At 39.8% G+C, this 22,177-nt stretch overlaps 1 protein-coding gene across 1 annotated transcript in view; it reads right to left on the minus strand.

Moving 5' to 3' along the window:
- The window catches only part of LOC122809382 (myb-related transcription factor, partner of profilin-like), a 107,132-nt gene that overhangs the window by 16,120 nt on the left and 68,835 nt on the right, over nt 1–22,177 (minus strand). Inside the window, exon 3 of the mRNA XM_044080837.1 lies at nt 2,156–2,545. Within this exon, the coding sequence (XP_043936772.1) occupies nt 2,156–2,545 (390 nt within the window). The remainder of the gene's footprint in view (nt 1–2,155; nt 2,546–22,177) is intronic.

Below are 22,177 nucleotides of genomic sequence, written 5' to 3' on the forward strand. Positions count from 1 at the left end.
GGTATTAATATGAGTGTGTGCAAACAAGCTTTGGGAATTTCCCATAGAGGGCTGACAGCATCTGTGCTGCATGCTTGTAGATCCGAAAGGAAAATGTAACAGTAAAGCGTATTAACTGAAGCGGTGTCTCTGTATATTTTTTGTACTCAGTACAATACAGTAATAAGACTAGTTGATCACAATAAATAGCTAAATATAATTTGGCATGTAAATGCAAATGTAACAGCAAGGAACCAACAGAAAACGTTATATAATTTTTCAGGCATATCTCAACTAAACAATCAGCTAAAACTGGTACGTTCCCATGCCACAATTGCTGCTGTTGTCGTTTTATTGAACAGAATTCATCGTTCATACACCCCCTTCACAAATAAAATATATACCTTTAAAGGCTTTGCAACTTGTAATACCAGTTGTGTAATATATCTCACCACTTGCAAAACATGTACCAGTTTTTAAAATCGGTAAGAAGGTTTTAAGATAGAATTATTGAGCACAATTCAGATATTAGATGGAAAATAGTGACTAATTCCCTGGCTAAACATTTTGAGGAAGCTGGTCCATCACATAATTTTGTTTTCAGGGTTGCAGATATTATTAGTAAAGGTATTAGGAGAGGTGATATAAATAATAAACTTGAGGTTAGGGAATATAAGTGGATTCTGCAACTTCAGGCTGATGTTCCACCAGGTATTAACCAAACTGTTACATTAAATCCTATCCTCAGGTTTCAACAGGCATGTCTTAAGTAATTTATTTGTTGTACCTTTAATACTGAATCATTTTTGCTCTCTTCTAATTAATTAATTGTGAAAGGATTTTTATTGTGTGTGTTGTTTTAATGATGGTATATAAATGTGGAATACACAATGTTTTTAGCATTGATGAAGTTTATTTTTACTTGAAAGCTTTTGGTATATTATTGTGTTCATTTTCTTTTTGATTTCTTATTGCCTTATGAGTACTGCTTTAGTTTGGTTCTAGTTTTCTTTTGTTCCTGAAAATGGTCACCAGAAGAAAAGAAGCCAAGAAAGGATGTTTTCAAGTGAGCCATTTCATTGGGAAAATGTATTATTAATAATATGGATAATACCCAACTGCTCCCTCAGAGCAAAGCTAGCATTCTACATGTGTCTGCAGTCAAGGCTTCAAATGCAAGGTTAAGACAAGATCATGTAAGTAAGATACCTCTGTAGCACACAGGGATGAAACTACAACTGTAAGGTAGATGGCCAGAGTTTGAATAGCAAACCATGGACTGTAGCACCTACTGAGGGAGTTGCCAATGTCACCTTACCCTTCTGGTGGCAGTAAAGGGGTCTGGGCCACTGCAGTGCCAGCATTTTATTAAAACAGGTACACAACCTGCAGCAGCGGACAAGGGACAAGCAGCTTCAGTGCACAGTGCATGTAAATAAATCCATTGGAGATGGAGCACAGGGGACCAAGCCAGCTGTCAAGGAAAGAGACAGGATAAATAGCAACAAACTATGTTTGTAGTAGATGACTGCAAACACAAGAATCAACTCTCACCCCCACAGCCTGAAAAAAAAATAAGACAGGACAACTGAAAAGTCCAGAAGGAAGCGACCCACCCCAAAGAGTACTGTGGGGTGCTACAGATCAAGGTAAATAGAAAGAACAAACAGAGCAAAATAACATTAGAGAGTGGGCAGTGATGGTCAAGTATGATTAGGGAAACAGAATTAAAAGCAAAAAAAAAAAAAAAATCAGAACAGACTCATCTGCATTATGTCTGGTGACTACTTACAAAGTCAAAGTGCTTATGAAGGCAATTGTTAGATGATCCTCCCAGTCAGAAAAAGACTGCTTTTTTTTTTGGGGGGGGGGGGTCTTACCTGTCAAAACATCATGAAGGTAAGCAGTCTAATAGTATATTGTGCCCAGATTTTCTTTTTTCACCTTGCTGCTGGTACTCTGACCTGCAATCTCACACTCGCTTGTGATCGGTATAAATCTATGTTAATATGTGACCTTTCTGAAATATTTTGCAGAATTCATGTTACTTTGTTTCTGAAATGCTCATTAAAGTTCTTATCAGCACAGCAACACATGCAACATATAGATAAACATTTAGCAAATCACCTGGCGCAAAGAAGATGGTAAAACATACACATCAGGGAACTCAACTTACCGGCAGGATAAGGAAAACCAACAGCAACTCCTTCCTTGCCTTCTACTAGAATTAGGCCAGTTTCTCTCCTGTGTCTTCGAACTGAGGGCCAGTCTTCCCCACTGGAATCCTCCGACAGGCTGCGTTTTAGGAAGGCCAGCTTCTCTTGCTGCCGTCGCTTGAGGTCATCCCATCTCCTCTTAAGCTGCTTAACTGTTCGTGGCACTTTAGTGATAGCCTCCATTTTGTGAGAAATGGCCTCCCAGATACGATCCCTCTCCTGTTGGGTCAGTCCAATTCTGCCCCTCCCAAACAACTGGTGTTCATTCCGCGTCACTTCAGACACTAGGATATTGATTTCTTCTTCTGCAAATTTCCTCTCTCTCTTTCTCTCCGTCATTTTGCAGGCATCTGTAGTATTCCGTAAAAAGTAGTGGGTTGGCATCTGTTAACAGCTCATGATTTAGTGAAAGAAAAAAGAAAAATAGAGAAAATACTGTATCGTGCTCACCCAACATGGTAGATTCAACAATAATTTAAGAAATACACAGCCAAAACATTCACACGGTATTAGCATTCACTAGCTAAACAACCCGTAGTTATGCACTGAGACTGAGTAACTTGTGTCACATTTTGAAAAAAAAAGAAAAATATGTAACCCAGAGACAAAATTCAGCATCTCATCTTTACAATTTCACTGCACACTTGACCACTGAGAATAAGGTGCTTGTACCAGTTAAAGCAAAATAAGGGGAGAAGACTAAATAGGAAAATGAGTAGATGGAGACAAATACAGGCCAATCATACAAAAGGGAGGTAATACTTTCATTGGTACATTAAGAATGTAAAAAAAAAACAAACAAAGCAATTATGAGATTTATGCAAGTGAAGAGTAATGTGGGAAAACATACTGAAAATATACAGACACAAGGAAAATTAAACAGGTAGGAGTTCACATTAAATCACTAAAAACAGTCTGTTTTGTGGGTTTATATCAGACCCTTCACAGAAGAAAGATAGATAATTGTATAACTAAAGGTTGAGAAGGCAAAGGGGCCTAATGGAATTAATTGAAAATTCCTTTAAAAAATGAGCAGAGAACCAATTACACCTCTGAGTAACATTTTTGCATTCATCTGCACCTCCCCATACCCATCACCGTACCCTTGTTCCACTTCCTATGGAGGAGGGTGCAAACTTGAGAGTGAATTGTTGGAGTAGTTATACTCTGGATGACCAAGGCTGCCTTTCTGATGCCCTAACATCCCAGCACCTGACACACAATGCATCAGCATATGGACACATATGTATGCTACTAATTGCAGGCCTCTACTAAGACAATGACTGTGCAATGGTATTTGTAATCCAGTGCACATGCTGGACCCCTTGGTGTCCATCAATGGGGAAGCACACAACAGACACTACTCAAGCTCTGCCAGCTGGTTTGAAATGTAACTTTGAAGGTAATCTGTTTTCTTAAATTTTGTTCTGAAATGTTGTTACTGCCCCTTGACCCAAATCATGGCAGAAAATGGTCTTTGGGCCAGTTTACTTACCAAGTTAACAAAGGTAAATAAACAAATAAATATGTGCAGACAATTTAACTGCTCACCATCCAAACAGCTGCATGATTAGACTTTTTAGTAAATTTTGGCACAAAGGTAAATACCCAAAGAAATGAATGCACATGTGATTTCCATTCTTAAAAAAGGGAAAATTAATTAGAGGCAGGAAGTTCTAATTTGTCGATTCTGTCTCAGTGTGCTACATAAGAGTTCAGAGAGGTAGTTAAATGACAGAAGAGACAACATTACTATGTGTAAAAAACTATTTATAAGTTCAGATTAACACATTCAACTTTAATGAAAAAATGAGTCTGAATCATTATATTAAATAATTTAGTTGATAGTTCAGGAAGACGTTAAAATAGTTTATTGTTAACTGATATGGGAAATTCAAAACTTGTTTTAGTTATACAACAATACAGAATGGCTTACAAATCAAGTAAAGCTGGGAAACTTATGAGGTCTAATAAGAGTTGTACATGAAGAGAAAAAAATAGTAAAATAGTTATATGGGTTAGGCCACTGGCCTAGTAGGAATAACCTGGTCAAGAAAGAGTACATTTTGAAACAGACTATGCTGTTGGGAAGACGGTTCTCTTCTTCTCTAGGCAAACATTTTTAGGCAGGTTAATTGCAAGGGTGGTTGTCAGGTCAAACGTGAAGGTAAGGTGTTTCTTTTTCTTATGTAAAATCTGATTTGAAAGCCACCAGGAAAAGTTTCTATGTATAGCACATCAATCCCCATTCAGTGGAACTGAAGGTCAGAGAATACTTTTATACAACAGCTATAATGAAAATAAACATGGTTGTTAACATGCTAGGTTTTTTGCATCACTCCTCTTTTGACATCGACAGGAAATATATATATATATATATATATATATATATATATATATATATATATATATATATATATATATATATATATATATATATATATATATATATATAGTTTGGATATATATTAAGTTTAGAAAAGAGTAACTTATTGAAATTGCAAGTATTCATGTGTATAGTTCAAAATATTTAAAATAGGTGGGGGGCTACAACCCCCACACCTCCCAATGTGGGGGGCGGTGCCCCCCACACCCCCCCTTACTATATATTCTAACTCCAGGGTCACACTACAGTGGGGAAAAGGCCATATATAACTTTCAGTGAAATGTGTTTTCAGTGAATTGTGCACAGTCAAATGTGTTTCAGTGAAATGTGCTTTCAGTGAATAGTCCTAGACCCATATATATATATATATATATATATATATATATATATATATATATATATATATATTATTTTTCCTCACTGACCCTTTCATTTTAAGCTATAAATAATGAGTACGGGATTAGATAATCAGTAACAAGCCTGGGCATGGAAGGCAAATGTCATTCTCTGACCTATTAAAGAAGTAAGCATTAATACAGACCTTTCATAGGCATTCTCTATGAATCACAGTCATTATCTTATTACAAGAAACTTCCCTCAAGAGGGAGGGAGGGGAAGAAAGAAAGAGAGAGCACACATATCTGACATGGCTTAGTGGTAAATCACTTTGGCTATAATGTGCAGGGTCCTGGGTTCGAGCCTTGCAGAGGCTATGAACATATGAAAGTACAGTCTGCTTAAGAAGACCTGAGATTTCAGATATATAGCCTAAGGTAAATGGCATTAGCGTAATCCACCCATAATGAGACCAAAGCATGTACAACTTTATATTAAACCTAATTTGTTTAATGGTGAAAACAAGCGATAAAAGTACCTAGTCTGTGAAACATTCTACCTCCTCTCCTTACTATGCCCTCGACTCTGCCATCTGTCCATGCTTTCTTATGGGTAGAAACTGAAAAGAAAATGTATATTTCATGAAGTTCTACACAGTCCACGACTATCAACAGCACAATAACTTCTTACTATTAATTTTAGTTATTTTTTTCTCGCCTTGAATGCCTTCATTGGGGCAGACATGCTGAACTAATCTCCTTTTCTCGAAGAGCTATTTCTGATCCACAATGGACTGTGAGGGAACAGATGACATGCGTAATGTCCTAGTCTCTATTGTCAGAGCACAATTATGTTTACTTAGAATGGAAGTAGCAAAAAACAGTGCTATGTATTAGAATCCTTACTGGATTGTTCTTGACTGATTTGCTGTGACACTAAAGATTTAACTTCTTACATGTGTTACATCTTCTTTGAAAAGCACTCATTGAAGTGTTAGCAAAACATTGAAGTAACATACAAATTTGGGTTTCAGTTTCCACCCCCATAGCCCTCCCCAAACTTACCCAGAGTATGCTACTTACTGCCTTAAGAAATTTTACCTAATTACACAGTAGTAAAAGTCAATCATACTGCCTAGTCCTGCCAGCAAAGCTATTAATTTATATTTTACATATTTCTTCATTTTGCAGCACTTTTGACACTAAATTAGACGCTGCATTTATGAATCCCGAGTGCATGTAGAGCAATGTATCCCTTGAATGCACCCAGTAAAATATACAATTTGAAATGCATATTTGGTCCTCACTCAAACATCGTTGCACAGTAATAACCTTTAGCAGCAGGTGAACTGTCTCATATCACACAGAGCTTTACATAACAATCGGATGTTTTTGTGTAGTTCCGAACAGTGACCAACCCAGTAACTTAAAATGTGCCACTTTACTTTCTATGACTATTGCTTTACTTAGCATATATTCCCAGATGTTTAAATTAAGCATTATTTTACAGATATACATAACATTTAGAACTAAATAAAGGCTCAAGAGGTTTACAGCCCCCAAGGAAGGAAAAATGCAAAAGTGAATCTTTAAGTCAGAATAGGCTAGGTTCATTAATGATCTCCTGGAATGCATGTCTAGAAACTACCTACTACCTACCACCCTAGACGATGTAAACAGCAAAACAGAAGCACAAATTCCTTGCTGTGCATTTTTCTCCTTATTAAGAAACTTTCAGGTGTGATAGCTGAAATTATATTTAATGCAAGAGAGCTCAATTATTAAAGAAAGTATCATGCGATTTCAAGAAGTCCCAACATGATCTGCACTGAGGAAGCTGACAAGGAAATAAAATGCCACAAAGGAGAAGAAACTGCTAAGCCACACTTTTTCAATACATGGAAGTATGAGGCTAATTCTATATGGAGGAAATGCACTCTGGTGTGAGGAAATGTTCTTGCGGCATGCTTGCCCTTTAAATGCTTCTGTGGATTCCTTCTCCAACAATCTTTCTGGCAATCTAATCCATGAGTCCTTAACCTCGTCCTTGAAGTACTTTTGCAGATCCAAAGAACACTTGGGGCCTTAAAATCTGCTGCATGTGCACCTTCTCACCCTTTTGGTCTCCATGTTTATGATGACCCCATTCACAACTCCATGATATGATCTTGTATACTCACAGCAAGCCCTTCCACAAGTCCTTGTCATGAGCCCTGAGTACTGCACCTCTGCAACATCCACACAGCATTCACACTCTCAGTTTGCCACCAGTCCCCTAAATCAGATTTGTCCCTCTTCCCCATTTCAGCATAATTTACTCTACCAAAATCCCACACCATTGTCCCTGTCTCAGTGTTCTTATCTCCACCCCCTACTCTAAGCTAAACAGTGCATGATCATTACTGGGAATTAGTCCTATCATGCAGACATCCCTGATGCCCCTCCACCATGGCTAAGACCACATTCAGAATTCTGCTGCTTCCTGTACAGTCTCACACATCAGTTGTCTGAACCCCTCATAGCAGTCAAGTAACTCCTGTTTCCTCTCTGCACTGAAGCTCATAATCTGTCAGTCTGCAACTGGGAAATTCAAATCCCATTAATCTAACTCTTCTCCTCCTACATTGCTCCTTTATCTCTCTTCCAGTCTCTAATCTTCCTTCTTTTACTTGTCTGAGGGTCACTGCATTATATCCATTCACCAGCATCACACCCTTTCCTGTACCTTAATGGCCAAGGCACCTATCTAGGTTGTGACCCTTTCTCTTCCTCAGCCCCCTTCAAGAGGATGATGTTCCTCCTCCTCCTGTTTGACCTCACGTCTGATGCACTCCTGTATGTAGTTCGCTACTCTACTTCCATTCCTCCCTTTTCTGGCATTCCAGAACAACTACACCCAGGCACCTCCAGGAAACACTGCTCTTGTCACTGACCTCTGCCCCACATTACAGCCTGCAGCTCCACCATCTTCCTACCAAGACTCCTTACACCTCATAGTAATACTGCACAACCATGATCCAAATCACTCTTGTTTGCTCCTCTGCTCTGTTCTGCATTCATTTTAACTTCTTTCTACTATCCAAAGATATACCCACCTTTCTGCCTCTGTCACAGTCCCTCCCCTTTCAGCTTAGTTTAAAGACACAGTCTTTTAGGTGATCATTCCACCTAGCATTAGACACTGTTGCCCCTGGTGAGCTAGGATGGAGACCACTGTCTGCACATAGATGGTATATCAGCCAGGTCTTCCCCATCCACCTAACAGTCTCATGTCTTTCTCCCTTGTGCAGTGCTACAGCCGATTATACACCCTAATCCTCTCCTTCCTCAGTTTGCTGGATGTTGATAGAGGTAACACTTCTGAAAAAGCTACTTCCAACCTCATTTCCTGGCATTTCTCTACCAGCTCCCTGGTCATGCTTGGAACTACTTCAGCTGACTCTTCTGATAGATCAAGGATACCCACATGCACCACAACCATACCACTCAACCTCTTAGCTGCAAGAAATCTGGACAAAGCCTGACAAAATGGTGGGGTCAAAGGCCGAAAAATAGGGCCAGATTTTAAATATTGCTCTTATAAACTTGGAAAGTTGCTAGAGTAACAGGAATTGTCTTAACATACATTTTCTGAAGGATATGAAGGCTGAAACTCAAATGTATGTTATTATTTGCTGACTTCAGTCCTCAGATCATCCCAGTGACTTGCCAGAAAACCACAAATTTTATGAGGAACAACGAAAAATATGAGGCAAAAATCTGGACAGCTGAGAGGTATGGCCACAACATAGATCCAATCTCCCCCTTGTTGAACATTTTGTTTACCTCCTCCCATGCCTTAACATGTTTAATCTCCAAGGCCAGCTTCATTGAAATCCGGTTGTCCTTTTCAGTTGTCTAGATTCTCAGTTTACTTTGTGAGAGAGGCATCAGTCATCAAAACCTTGTTTTTTGTCCTTCCATTTGTCGATCACAAAAGCTTCTTCTCTGAGCTCAAATGAGTTATCATCCTCTTCATTTAAATCTGAGTAGAAATCTTCTGAAGAACAATAAGTTGTTTGCTACATTTTGAAAGCTGGAATAAACAGTGTTGATGTCTAGAATTGGTAGCAGGAGTGTGTTAGTATGTGCAAATTATATATTTATGTAGTAGTTATGTGTCTAGTATTGTTGTAAATGAATATTTACACATATTCCTTTCTTTATGCCTAAACAAAAATTAAATGAGGCAGTCACCATAACTTTGGAATGTTGAAATGAAATTCTGGCACCAGGGTGGGCTTTCTGGGCTCATTCGTACTGGTAATTCTGCTATCCTTTCTTCACTATTCTTCCACCCCCCCCCCCCGCTGTCAGCAACAACTTAAATCTGGGTGGTCTTTCTTTTCCCTTCAATTCTGACCATTTTAAACCCCTAAAGCATGCATGACTGTGTTAAACTAATACATCCCATAAACATTTGCACTTGTTGGCACAGAATGATACAATAATATCAGCAGGCAGGAAACAGTACCATCACAAGAGAAAAGGTGGCAGGATGCACACTCCTTGTGTGCTCGTCAAAGGAAAAATATCATTGAGGACATCGAAAAAAAAAATACAACACATCCAGAAATAGTTTTCACCTTGCATATGGCACAGTGGTGCAGCAATAGTGTTGTTGCCTCACAGCAAGAGGTTCTCCAGTTCGATTCTCGACTGGACTGCCTTCTGTGCAGAGTCTGCATTTCCTCCCTGCGTTCGTGTGGGTCTTCTCCGGGTGCTCCGGTTTCGTCCCACGTTACAAAGACATGCTTCTGGAATATTTCTCCCTGGGCCTCCACTGAAAATTAGCTTTATTTCAAGTTGGACTTTCCCAGTAAACAAATGTTAAATAAATAAATATGTAAAATAGAACATATGAATCTTGCACAAATATAAATAAGTGGAAATAATGTTAAAACAAGAAAAGGATGTAGCCACATTCTTAGCGGGGAAGGCCTTGGATATCCTGTTTGATAAAGAAGAGCAGCATATGATCTGTTAGCCATTTAGAAAAACACTAGGTACTTATGTTACCACCTCTGCTTCTGGCAAGACAAAACAAAAAGCTGGGTGCCTTTTAAGAAACAAGCTCTTCTGGCCACTTTATGAATTTTCACCATACCTCTCAAACTCTTAGAGCAAGAAATCTGGACAAAGCCATAAATAATGGAGGGACAAAAAAGAGACAATTTTTAAATATTGCTCTTACAAACATAGAAAGTTGACAGAATAGCAGGTTTTGCATTAGCATGAATTTTCTTATGGGTATGAATTCTGAAACTCAAATGTCTGTCATTATTTACTGACTTCAATGATTGATAATTTGTGAATGATTTGACAGAAAACTACAATTTTATGAAAAAACAGACCAAAAATATGAGGCAAAAAAACTGGACATTCTGCAAAAAATCTGTACAGTTGAGAGGTATGATTTTCTCATTTGTAGAGCTGGTGGAAGCAGTTCAACAGGTAGCACATTTGCCTTTGGTGTTAGAAGATATGAAATATATGGGTTCTTTTCCCAATCCAGGTGACTGGATTAATTTTTTAGGCACAGAGATTCCTGGACTTTGTAAACACAAATTCCCTGGACCACACTGTCAATATGCCAAACAAGGGTGCAAACATACTGGATCTGGTCATCACTGATATGTGAAAGCACTACACAGCCTCTAGTGTAATGCCCTCCCTGGTAAGGTCAGGCACCAAAAAGGTCTCCTTTGAAGTAAAAATAAAACCTGGAACCCCAGCTAATATTGGAATGTTCAGGAACTACTTCCTACTATTAAGTGATAACCTGGCAAAACTTCAAGCCTTCCTAAATCCTGAGATCACTGCTGCCTATGGAAGCACATTAACAGCTGCATAGATGCAGTTGAACCCACCTGGAATAACTACAGAACTATCTCAAACAAGCCATCCTGGAAATCACATCAGTAGGCTGTATAACAGAAGGAAATAAAATCATGGCAAAATTTTGGAGGTGTAGAGCCCAGCAGGATAAAAGCACTCTCAAACTAAATAAACAAATAAGTCTACCAAAGCCAAGTTTGAGGTACATCTGGCCTCCCGGGCCAAGAACAGTCATAAGGCTTTCTTTAGCTATGTCTACATCCTCAAAAGCAATATCCAATTGTGTGCAGAGCTCATTGTTAATGGAGCCACCTATACTGAGCCAGAAGCTATAACAAGCCTACTGGTAGACAAATTCAGCTTTACCTTCACAGCTTCCCCTCAGGAAATACCAACAAATATAACTGTCTCTCAAGTATGACTAGGGAAGAGGTCCTCAATGCTCTCTCTTAACGCCAAGAACACTGCATAAATGAGCCCTAATAATATCCCAGGATGCTTTCTAATTAGCATGAAACCCAATCAGGACCTTTGGAATCACTATTTAACTACAGCCTCCACACAGGCTTTGTGCCTCATGAATAGAGAACAGCAACAGTCATCTTTCTTCAGAAAGGCAGGCCATCTATGGACCCTAGAAATTACAGACCCTTAAGTTTCACTATGAAAAGCGATGGAAAGAATTATCATGGAAATGGCCTATAGTGATATAGGAAACCTCTAGACACTGAGCTCAACCCAAACTGGTTTCGTCACAGGAAGGTTTTGTCTACTCAACCTCGTAGATTTCTTTGAGAAGGCCAACAAAGCAATGGACAAGGGCAGAATGGTTCACACTTCCTACCTTCATCTTGCCAAGGCATTTGACACAATACCACACTCAAGCATTGCTGACAAACTTAAGAGGCTAGGAATAAACCCTTATTTCAGCTGGTAGACAGCCAGCTGGTTCACAAACAGGACCCACGAAGTCAGAATTGTGGAGTCCACCTCTACAAAGAGGCCAGTCACTAGCGGGGTCATTCAGTTATTGGTCCTGGGACTGCTCCTTTTTGGTATCCACTTCTCTGAAGTCATGGCCAATGTCAAGGGCCTCTGGCTGACCAAACTTACAGACAATTGCAAATTAGGAGTAGTCACAGAATCCTCTGCCAATACTAATGTTCTCTAAAAAGGGCTGACACACACAAATAACTGGTGTCAGAGCCACTGACTAAACCTAAATGCCAAGAAATGCATAATTATATCCTTTGGTAAGTCAGCTACCATAACAACAACTCATCCCTAAGAGTCGACCCAGTAGCCAGGGACTTGGAGACTCACACAGACAGTAATCTAGTGTTTGACCATCACATGTCTACATAGTGAGGAAATCACTCTATCCTGTGCAACTTATAAACAAATGTATGCCACCTAGGTCCAAGGAGATCATTGTTCTACTATAGTAGGTGCTCATCAGACCTATCATTAAGTACAATGCCACGTTTGGTATATACCCAACCAGGCACATCCAACAGCTGGAATGTCCACAAAGGTTCCTGTGTAAAAGAATGCAGGACATAAATAACATGTCCTATACAGAATGCCTCAAAGCCATATCCCAGTTTTATGTTTGCTACATGCTGTGCAGGGAGGATCTATGCCTGGCATACAAGGTATCTTCAAACCCCACTCTGATGAACCTCCTTCATATCCACAAAACAAACAACACCAGAATTACCCATTCTAAAGACTGAAACCAAGTATGTGATATAAATATGACCTGCTGGAGAGACAGGTATGTAGCCCAAATTCTACCCTTCTCTGGACTAGACTCTTTGTCCATGAGAAACAGTTTCTCCCTAAACGAATTTAAGTGTAACTTGGACAACTGGATGGAGAACCATAAATTTACCTCTAGTTTGGCACCTATGTTTCCAGTGAACACATGCAGCCTGCAAATGGTTCATCTCCCAGACCCTTGCTTGTGAAGTTTCATCTCTCATTAACCTGTTTACACTACCAAGGGTACCAAAACTTGTCAGAGATTTGGGATGCATGGCTAAGCTTTAAAAGGACCTAGTGGTCATTAGCCTAGTACACATGTATGAACCTATGTTTTTATCTTTTTAAATCAATCATTAGTGGTTTGGGTTTTGTGTCTTTCATATCCAAAATATACACATTCTCTCCCTCACTGTGTGTGTGTGTGTGTGTGTGTGTGTGTGTGTGTGTGTGTGTGTGTGTGTGTGTGTGTGTGTGTGTGTGTGTGTGTGTGTGTGTGTGCCCATACACACACATACATACACACACACATATATATATATATATATATATATATATATATATATATATAAATAAATGCATACGTACATACATGAGATAAGTACACTGATATAAGGTTACTGTAACCAGGCTATTTCCTCTTTCTCTAAGGCTTACTGACTTCAAGACTTAAGTAGCACAGAAGACACATCCTCTTGCATGGCAGGTGTGGGTGACTTTGCATCCCACAAAAAATAAAAGTTTTAAAATTTTGAGAAAAGCATCCTGTCAGCCTACATTTGATTCATAATGGATAACACTGGTTTGATTTCTGCAGTGTGGGTTTAGAGAACTCATGCTCAAATGTAACCCAGCTCAGACCCTAATGGTCTTCTTGGATGGTCTGAATGGCTTTATAGGGTGGTACTCATGATTTCTGTGACATGGGAAGCAGAGTCTATGAAATAGGGTTTTACAGAGATGGGAATAAACCTGCAAGTTACAGCAATAAATAATGATCTTACTAAATGATTCTTTCCCAGTAAGGTGGAACCAGCTAACTAGTGGAAGAACATTCCTCCACCATCTGAATCAGGAGATGACAAAAGTAGAACTGTAGTCACATAGGACTAATTGTAGGTCATAATTGCCCAAACTGCTGCTTGCCTGAAAAGCTGTGCTGACACATTCTGCTCTTGTCTTTGCTGTTCTTTCTGAAGATGAGAAAACCAAACTCTCCACGGACTCTTTTATAGGCTCTGAAAGCACCATTATGAGTTATGAAAAACAACAACCGCAGCATAAAAGCCCTGGCCTTTTGTTGTGTTTGTTTTTTGTTTTGGCCAGAAAAGCATTAATGTCAGAGCTAGAAGGCAAGGTCCATAGAATGGGAGTCAAAAAAGGATAGCTGATGTACTTGGTGGGGGCTGTGTTTGAGGAGCACAAGAACATCAGTACGTAACTGCCTAGCTCATTACATAACAGCTCAGAACTGCTAAGATCACATGTAAATGGGCTGCTAAACAGGTCATCTGCCACCTCTGTCTCTAAAGGACAGAGACAACCTGTAAATGGTTCATCTCCTAAGCCCCCGCTTACACTTATCAAGGGTACCAGAACATTGCATGGCTAGGCTTAAAAAGATTCTTGTGGTCATTAGCCTAGTAAACACCTATGAACTTATAAGGTCCCCAGCTGGAACTTAAGGTGGCTTTTAACTAAATCTCAGGAAGCTAGCTATACAATGCAACTGTCCTTTCTAAGATACTAGACAGAAATCATACCACATTTGTAAGAGAGTACAATATCCTTATGGTCAACATGTTGAATAAAAGCATTCACTTCCTTAAGTGGCCCACATCCTTGGATTCCTTATCTGATATAGGGACCTTTACAGACAAGAGTTCCGGATTCCTTCTTACTACTACACCTGTGACTGTGACATCTGGTAAGTAAACACTAGGCCTGCTTTTTTGGACATCAAAGAAAAGCAACAATGCTGTGGAACATCCAGATGATGTCTTTAAAGGCAGGAACTAATGAGGACTACACAATGGGGTCTGCTCTGGAGCATAATGTGAAGGATGGACTATTATTAGGGGACACTCGCTTTTCTTTCTTGGTCCTCTTTTGTCATCCACATCTGGAGCGCATCCTCCTGGGAGGATTGCATCTTGTCACCACATTCTGTAGAAAACTGGTTTAACAACTTGTTTTCATTGTTTTCTATGTAAAAGAATAGTGCTTTAGAGTAGAGACCTCAAGTCCAGACATATATTGTGATCATCTAATACACGGGGACTCTTTGTGTGGACATGGCAGCTGAGGACAGACCACAGCTTGGGAAAACAGAGGTTGCAAATAAATCAATCTAAACATTCCCAGCAAAGAAAATGGTTGGACATACTGTATGCTAACCACCAGAAATGAAAACCTTATATGAGTTGATAACAGAAGGTAAACCCTGATGGAAGCAATTATGACACAGGGCACTCAAAGGGAGACTGCAAACCTGGCAACAGCCAATGCCAGGAATCATAGCACCAGGTCCAGTATCTTGTAGGGGGCACTGGTGGAGGCTGACATACAGAGGGGGAAATTTGATGCAAGAACCAAAGGCTGAGATGCTGAGATAAAAGCCACAGTTAGCCCTGAGTGAGAAAACAAACACCAGCCATGGTTGACATCAGTGGCCTAGAAATAGAAGAGGGCCCTTGGAAGTCTACACAGGTAAAAAACATACCAAATGTTGATACTGCCTATGGTGACTGAGGAAGTAATGTGCCAAATGGGTCACCAATAGCAGATCAGCATGAACCTGAGAGTACTTTTAGGTGTAGCTAACTAGATTAATCTCTGGGATGCAACAGGCAGGATCTGGAGAAACAAAAACTAGTGAAGCGGTGCCTCTGGCAGGAACAGTTAGTGGCAGCCAGGCTCATATCAGAACCTTTGACATAAACTGGCTTGTGTGAACATCAAGGTTGATAACCTGATGGCTCTGTTAAACAAAGAGGATGGAAACTTCAGACCTATTCATTAGCTTATGAACAGGCTGACTGTAGGAGAGGAGGTGGCAGATACATGAGCAGGTGGGGTCTTGGAGGCCAAATGAGTACTGTCTGTTGATTGAACACTGGAAAGGACACCAATCTGATATTCACAGAAGAACAGGAGGCCTTTGGGTCAACATTAATCTTCACCATTCTTCTTTCCATTTTGGAAAGTGCACTACATGTTTTTTTCAGTCTAAGCTCCATTTCTGTTTATGGCAGCTTGCACTGGACATGGTACTCCAGATGTAGCGCTCTATATTTATACCCTGTACAATGGCACAATGACTTCAGCATCTCTGAAATCCACTCTCTTAGCTAAGTACTACATCAGCTTGCTGACCTCCTTCACTGCCCTTACATTTACTCTAGAGATGATTATGACATTTTCCTCTTTTGTTCTGTCAAAGGACACCCCTTCAAATATGTTTTTCACTAAATTCATCCACCAAACTGCATAAACATAAATCTTCTTCCATTAAGTTCAATCTGCCACTATATGCCAACCATGCAAGGAGGAGGACCCTGACCAACCTCTCCATCATTTGCCATTGCTTCGGTCTTAGTTTCATCAAAAAATGGACTAATCTTGAACTCCATCCAAAGTCTGATAATAGGCATAAAGACTGCACACTTGACTAGTACCAATATTGAATTCTACAGCACTTCAATGATCATTCATCTTTCTTCAGTATGCATCCATTCAACTGCCATGACCTACTTTCAGTCAGTCAGCTAGCCTTGTATCCACCTCGCTGTTTTGGTATCTAGTACTAAAACTAGTAATTTCCTCATCAATCTGCTGTGATGGCACACTGTCAAAGTCTTACTGAAGTCCTAATATACCACATTGTCATGGCTCCCATTGAACACTTCAGTGGTAACTCAGAGATGCAGCTGGATTATGCCTGACTACAAAAACTACTTTGAAAAGCCATTATTGTTTTCCCTTTTTAGTACATTTGTTAACCAGGAATGTTCCACTCAGACATCCCAGGGTCAATAGTGGCCTAAGTGTTGAAGGAACTGGCAAAATAGAGAAATGAGAGGGAGAGAGGTGGTAAGGCAACACCTGATCTCCCTTCACAGAGGGGAGGGTGCACATGTCCATGCTACACATTCTAAGACAAAATCCCCAGACCAGAAACCTCACAAAAGCACTAGTTTTAATGATACTATGAAGTTTTGGGGTTACTTCACTCACAAAAGCACATATCTCACCCTTGTTAAAGCCCACTGTATACTGAATCCTGAGCATGCTACTGGGAATGTGCAATGGGAACAGACAGGGTTTACATCAACTTCTCCCACCAATTTTCCAAATGATAAAGGACCACTCCTGTAACTTGTCCCTAGTGTGAATAATAAATGGACTTTAGGCCTCACACTTACCCCAACCGCTGGGCAGTAAATGGGCCAATGGAGCTGCAAAACTGACAGACATTATAAACTGGTATCCAAAGAGCAAACCAATGTGAAAATAGTTCTCACTAATCCCAGAATCCTAAATAAAGGTGTGTGCAATCTAGATGCTTTCCTGTCCCTAGAGGTGTTCGGAGGCCTGCAACTCCAACAAAGCCTGGTAGAAAGACCTATCAAGCACTCCCTATATCACAGAGCTTAATGCTTAGCATTCACTCAGATCTGACAAAGCTAGCAGAGTGTTTACCTTCACCAATTAAAATCTATAATCTAGACAAATCAACCTACAGACCTACAGAGAGATATTGGCTGTGTAGATAGCCATAAATCATACTAAATACCATGCAACTGAGTGTTACAGAGCTCCGTCCATGATCACCAAAACTGGTAGTGTATGTCTTTACCAATAAAAATCTATAGTCTAGACAAACCAATCTAGAGAGATATACTGGCTGTCTAGGTAGCCATAAATCATACTAAATGCCATGTAACTGGGTGATACAGATCCCCCTCCATCACCTTTAAGGAGCATAAACATTTCATTTCAGAGGATGGAACACTAACAATGATCCATATAACCAGAGGCAGATTATCAGCTTTGGTTCTGGAGAAGGGTGGGGGTAGACTGGGAAGCAGTGGCATTTTGTCAGCTCACCCACTCTGGGAGGGAAGGTTTGATATTTCCATCTGGGACCTGGAACTCCCCCGGTGATGGTGTTGTGCTGTAATTGCAAAGCAAAGTTAAAGATGGAATTAATTGACATTAAATGAAAAGACATTTGTGATGTCAGCATCTCCACCCACTTAAGGTATAACAAAAAAAAATACATGACAGCATATTTGACACTTCTAGAAACTCTGCTCCACATTTTCATTTCCACAGTCCAACCCATCGGGTGAAGCAATCTCAGCTCTAGGGGGATGGTAATACTGGGAGCTCTGCTGTTGTATCTTTCGGCTTTTCCCGGTTAGGGGTTGCCACAGCGGAACTCTGGTCCGCTAATGATTGGCAGTAGATTTTTACATACTGAGTTGCCAGCCCTGACATACAACCTTCAACGAAGGTACGCCTATTCACGCATGTCTCCACACAGAAGATACTTTAGCTGAGAAATGAACAGGACAACGTCTTATTGTGAGGCGACAACGCTACCGCAGCACCACCACCAGAGCTCTGTATTAGGAGCAATTTGAGAGAAAAGTTTCAGCTAATCAGCTGGAAAATAAAGGGGAGCTAAAAAAATCATTTAAAAGCTTGATGAACCAATAATAAAAACTAACACGACTGCAAGGGGTTTCCATTACTCCACAGTCAACTGGAATAACTACTGAACAAAAAACAAATACAGACAATACCTCTTTGACCTTGCCAACACAAGTGGTTTAACACAGTTAGTAACCCCCTCCTACAAGGGGAAATAATATACTAGCCAGCAAACCAACTAACATGACATCCATTTGTTCTACCCCAACCTTCTTAACTCTCTTTGTGAAATCAGACTATGGGTAGTCACATTTATCAAAAGAACCAAACCCAACCTAATGGACAATATATCCATTTTTACACATATTGACAAATATTCAACCTAAAGTAAATAAGATATTTGCCAACACAAACTGGGACTACACTTTAAAGAAGCACAGTATATCAACAAGTGATACCTATGAACTGCATTTTATACAAGTATGGGAGAAATTCAACAGTAAGCCATGGTGGTAGATTCACATAATTAACAAAGTATACAACAAAAAGAAATGGCTACAATCCTGCCCCAATGCATGTTCCTCAGTGACTAACAAAACCAGATTTAAGCTAGCCAAAATAGTTTTGAAAACAATGAAATAAATGCCTCCTATGAGCCAGTTATAACAGGAAAATCAAAGCTAATTACTAGGACTCTAGTGCCCGTGAGGCCAATGAAACAGTACAGTCTTTTTAAAACTGAGCATACTGACAAAATCCTTGCATTTAAATTTATGTCAGACTTTAGCAATGAACTATTTATTTACTTACTTATTTTACATTTGTTTACTGGGAAATCCGACTGGGCATGGATCCCATTTTCAGAGGAGGCCCGGGGAGAAATGCTCCACAAATATACTAAATACAATACACATGTTAATAAAGTTCAATAGAGAGTCTAAAGTTAATAAAGTACAGTTTTAAGGCCAAGAAAGGAGCAAAAAGTAAATATACTATAAGGAGCACAGTGTGTTGCAATAAACAATACAGTTGAAAGGATATTTTGTTGTGCTGAACTACATAAAGTACTTCCTCTACATCACCCAGTCTGCAAAATCTCCATGTGTCACCTAATACCAAACTGTTGCAACCATGTCTAAGGTATAAAGCACCACTTCCATGGGCATGAATAGGTTTCCTTGCCTGCTTTCTCACAGTTACTAACAAAACGTCATACACCCACAGCACATCTTATTGAAAAGAAGTATCACCACTAACTACAACGTTAAAATGTAACAGTAATCACAGTACGTCCTATCCAAAGGAGTAGAGCCACAACAGCCTGCCAGCTGTTATCAGCACATGACCTTCTGACCTCAGCCCTTTAGGAGCTTTAATTCTAATCTTTATCACTGATTATATAGAATAGACTTATTGCATAGCTAAACTGTAGGTTTTAGAGGATCACTGACAGACACCGTGTAAGCAAACCAATGTGATTACTGTGTGCTTGGGCAAGTAAACACAGCTGAGAACATTCAGTGTCAAGACTACCACAGAAAGCTAGAAAGCTGATATGAAACTGCACCTTGTGTGCAAAAGGCATTTAGCTTCTTTATTGCTTTATGCACCATACTAACATCATCTCTAAGGCAAAAGTGTTAGCGATATACAGCCTGGAGAAAAACTGCTATGCTTGCTGTATGTTGAACATATCCTTAAAGCTACATTAGCAGAAGGTCTGATATCCAGATCTCCCTACAATTATTTGTTGTAGAAGTGTCAGCAGCTACCTGAGCTGCGACTGAAAGTACCCCAGTATCTTGCATACAGAGCTTTCCAAGGGTACAGATGGTGATGTGCACCAAGTCATTCTGGGTAAGCAACACAAAGATGAGAAGCAGGACAACCAAATCAACAACCTGAGCACACACAAATCCCACCATGCAATACAGCCCTCGAGTGTGTGGAATACACACAAACCCAGATAACTATTTACTCATTCACCAACAAAAGTAAGCTTCAAAATAGTTTATACAAAATTTGCAGATTTGTGAACTCCTCACCTAGAGTAAAACATCACTGAGTTACCATGTAAAAGGCCAGATGACTAACAGAGAACTAAGCTCTAATGTACAAAGTTCTAAACATGGGCTCCTGTCCATCAATAGCCACAACTCTTAAACTTCAACTAACAAGCAGATTCCTGTGCTCCTCTTCAGCCTTTCCTAGCTGTTACCACACTACAGTACTCACTAAAAAGTAGTACCAAAGTTTTCTTCATTTGCTTTTGTCTCCCCCTTGCACATCACTCTTACTGGCCTGACCCCCAGTGCCCCACTTCCATGTAGTGTCTACCAGCTAGTCTCCTACTCCATGGACTTGTTCCAGAATTGCTGGGACTGGTCAAGGATCATAACAGCATCCCAGGGGCTTAGCTGTCTTTGCTCTGTCTGTCCCTTTCCTTGTTTTTCGACCAGGTCTGAGGGCAACTCCTACAACTGACCATGTCTCCCCCTTAAGGAGAGTCATCGACAAGCACCCTTCCATGCAGGATGGACAAGCCCACTCCATCAGCCACCTGAACTGCTAACTGAACCCAGTTTTGATCAGTGGAATTGGAATGTCATCTTCCTATTTGTATGACTCTCCATTACTAGGAGTAAATGTAAACCAAGGTTAAAATCTGATTTATTCACTAATGTAAAGACTGCTAAAATCCTGATAGTACATAATGTTACGAACTAAACAGATCCATTCTTGATTTACCTGGTACATAGCTCATTCTTGTATTAGTTTTGAATACCTGAACATGGTGACAACATGACTTCATTGAGTGTATGTTATTGAAAATTCAACATATGATGGATTTATTTACATTTCTCTACAGCATACTCCACTCTCATTTATTACAAAGATGGATACATTTGCATAACTCAACCTTTAATTATGATTTCCATAGTTATTCCTGTTTGTAACACTACTTTTATTCAATGTTGAGTAGGTCAAGGGACAAAAAGAGACCCCCTGTACTGGCGGAATTAATTTAGTAAAAAAAATAAATATAACTAATGAAGCTAGAGTTACACCTATGTATACAATACTCACTCATTCATTTATTTCCTCACCAGTTAACCAGTTTATCCAGGTCAGGACTGTGGGGAAGTCACAGCCTATCTTAGAACTCCAGTGAGTTAAAGGCAGAGAAACTAATACTGGATAGGACACCAGTCTACTGAAAAGAAGGTAGAGATGGAAACAGACAGATACACAGACATACACACCATAAGACAATATGAAGGATCACTTATTCACCTCTGGCATATCTTTGTAATGGGAATAAAACCACAACAGTACATGAAAACCCACACGGACAAACAAAGGACATGCAGACGATACACAAAAGACAGCCTAGCCAAGAATCAAGTTGGAGCACCAAACAACTACTGTAAAGCAGGAATGCTAAGTGCTGCACATACAGTTTAGAAATATAAACAAAAGGCCATTATTGCCAACAGCCAGCAAGTGCTAGCCAAAGACTACAGAACTGATAAATGGCAAATGGGCCAAAAACTCTCATGGTCGGAGCATCCAAATAATCCTGCTGATATAGAGCATGGTACATGGGAAGGACATATAGATGGGTAACAAAACAGTCAGTAAAGAGACAGTCTGTAGACAGCTGCTAGATAAATGAGTCCTGAAGCATCACTTGGTGAATATAATGGTGAAGGAAGTAAAGACCACCACCCAACCCTTTGGCAGGGTAAATGAAAACGGTTCTTATTAGATGACCGAAGATGCATTCTATCGAATGCGTCTTGGTTGAACTTAAAGCAACGAAAAGGCAAAATAGCGAAGCGGCTTTTAAGCAAATTCTTTCCCAGGGAAAGAATTTGCTTGGCTGCTTCCGTTACTTTGCCATTTTCGGCATTATAGTGCGATCTCGGAGTTGGTACATTTAAGTAGGGGGGGCAAAGCCC

Source organism: Protopterus annectens, chromosome 8.part0 (assembly GCF_019279795.1).
Source record: "Protopterus annectens isolate FY-2018-M chromosome 8.part0, PAN1.0, whole genome shotgun sequence".
NCBI lineage: Eukaryota > Metazoa > Chordata > Ceratodontiformes > Protopteridae > Protopterus > Protopterus annectens.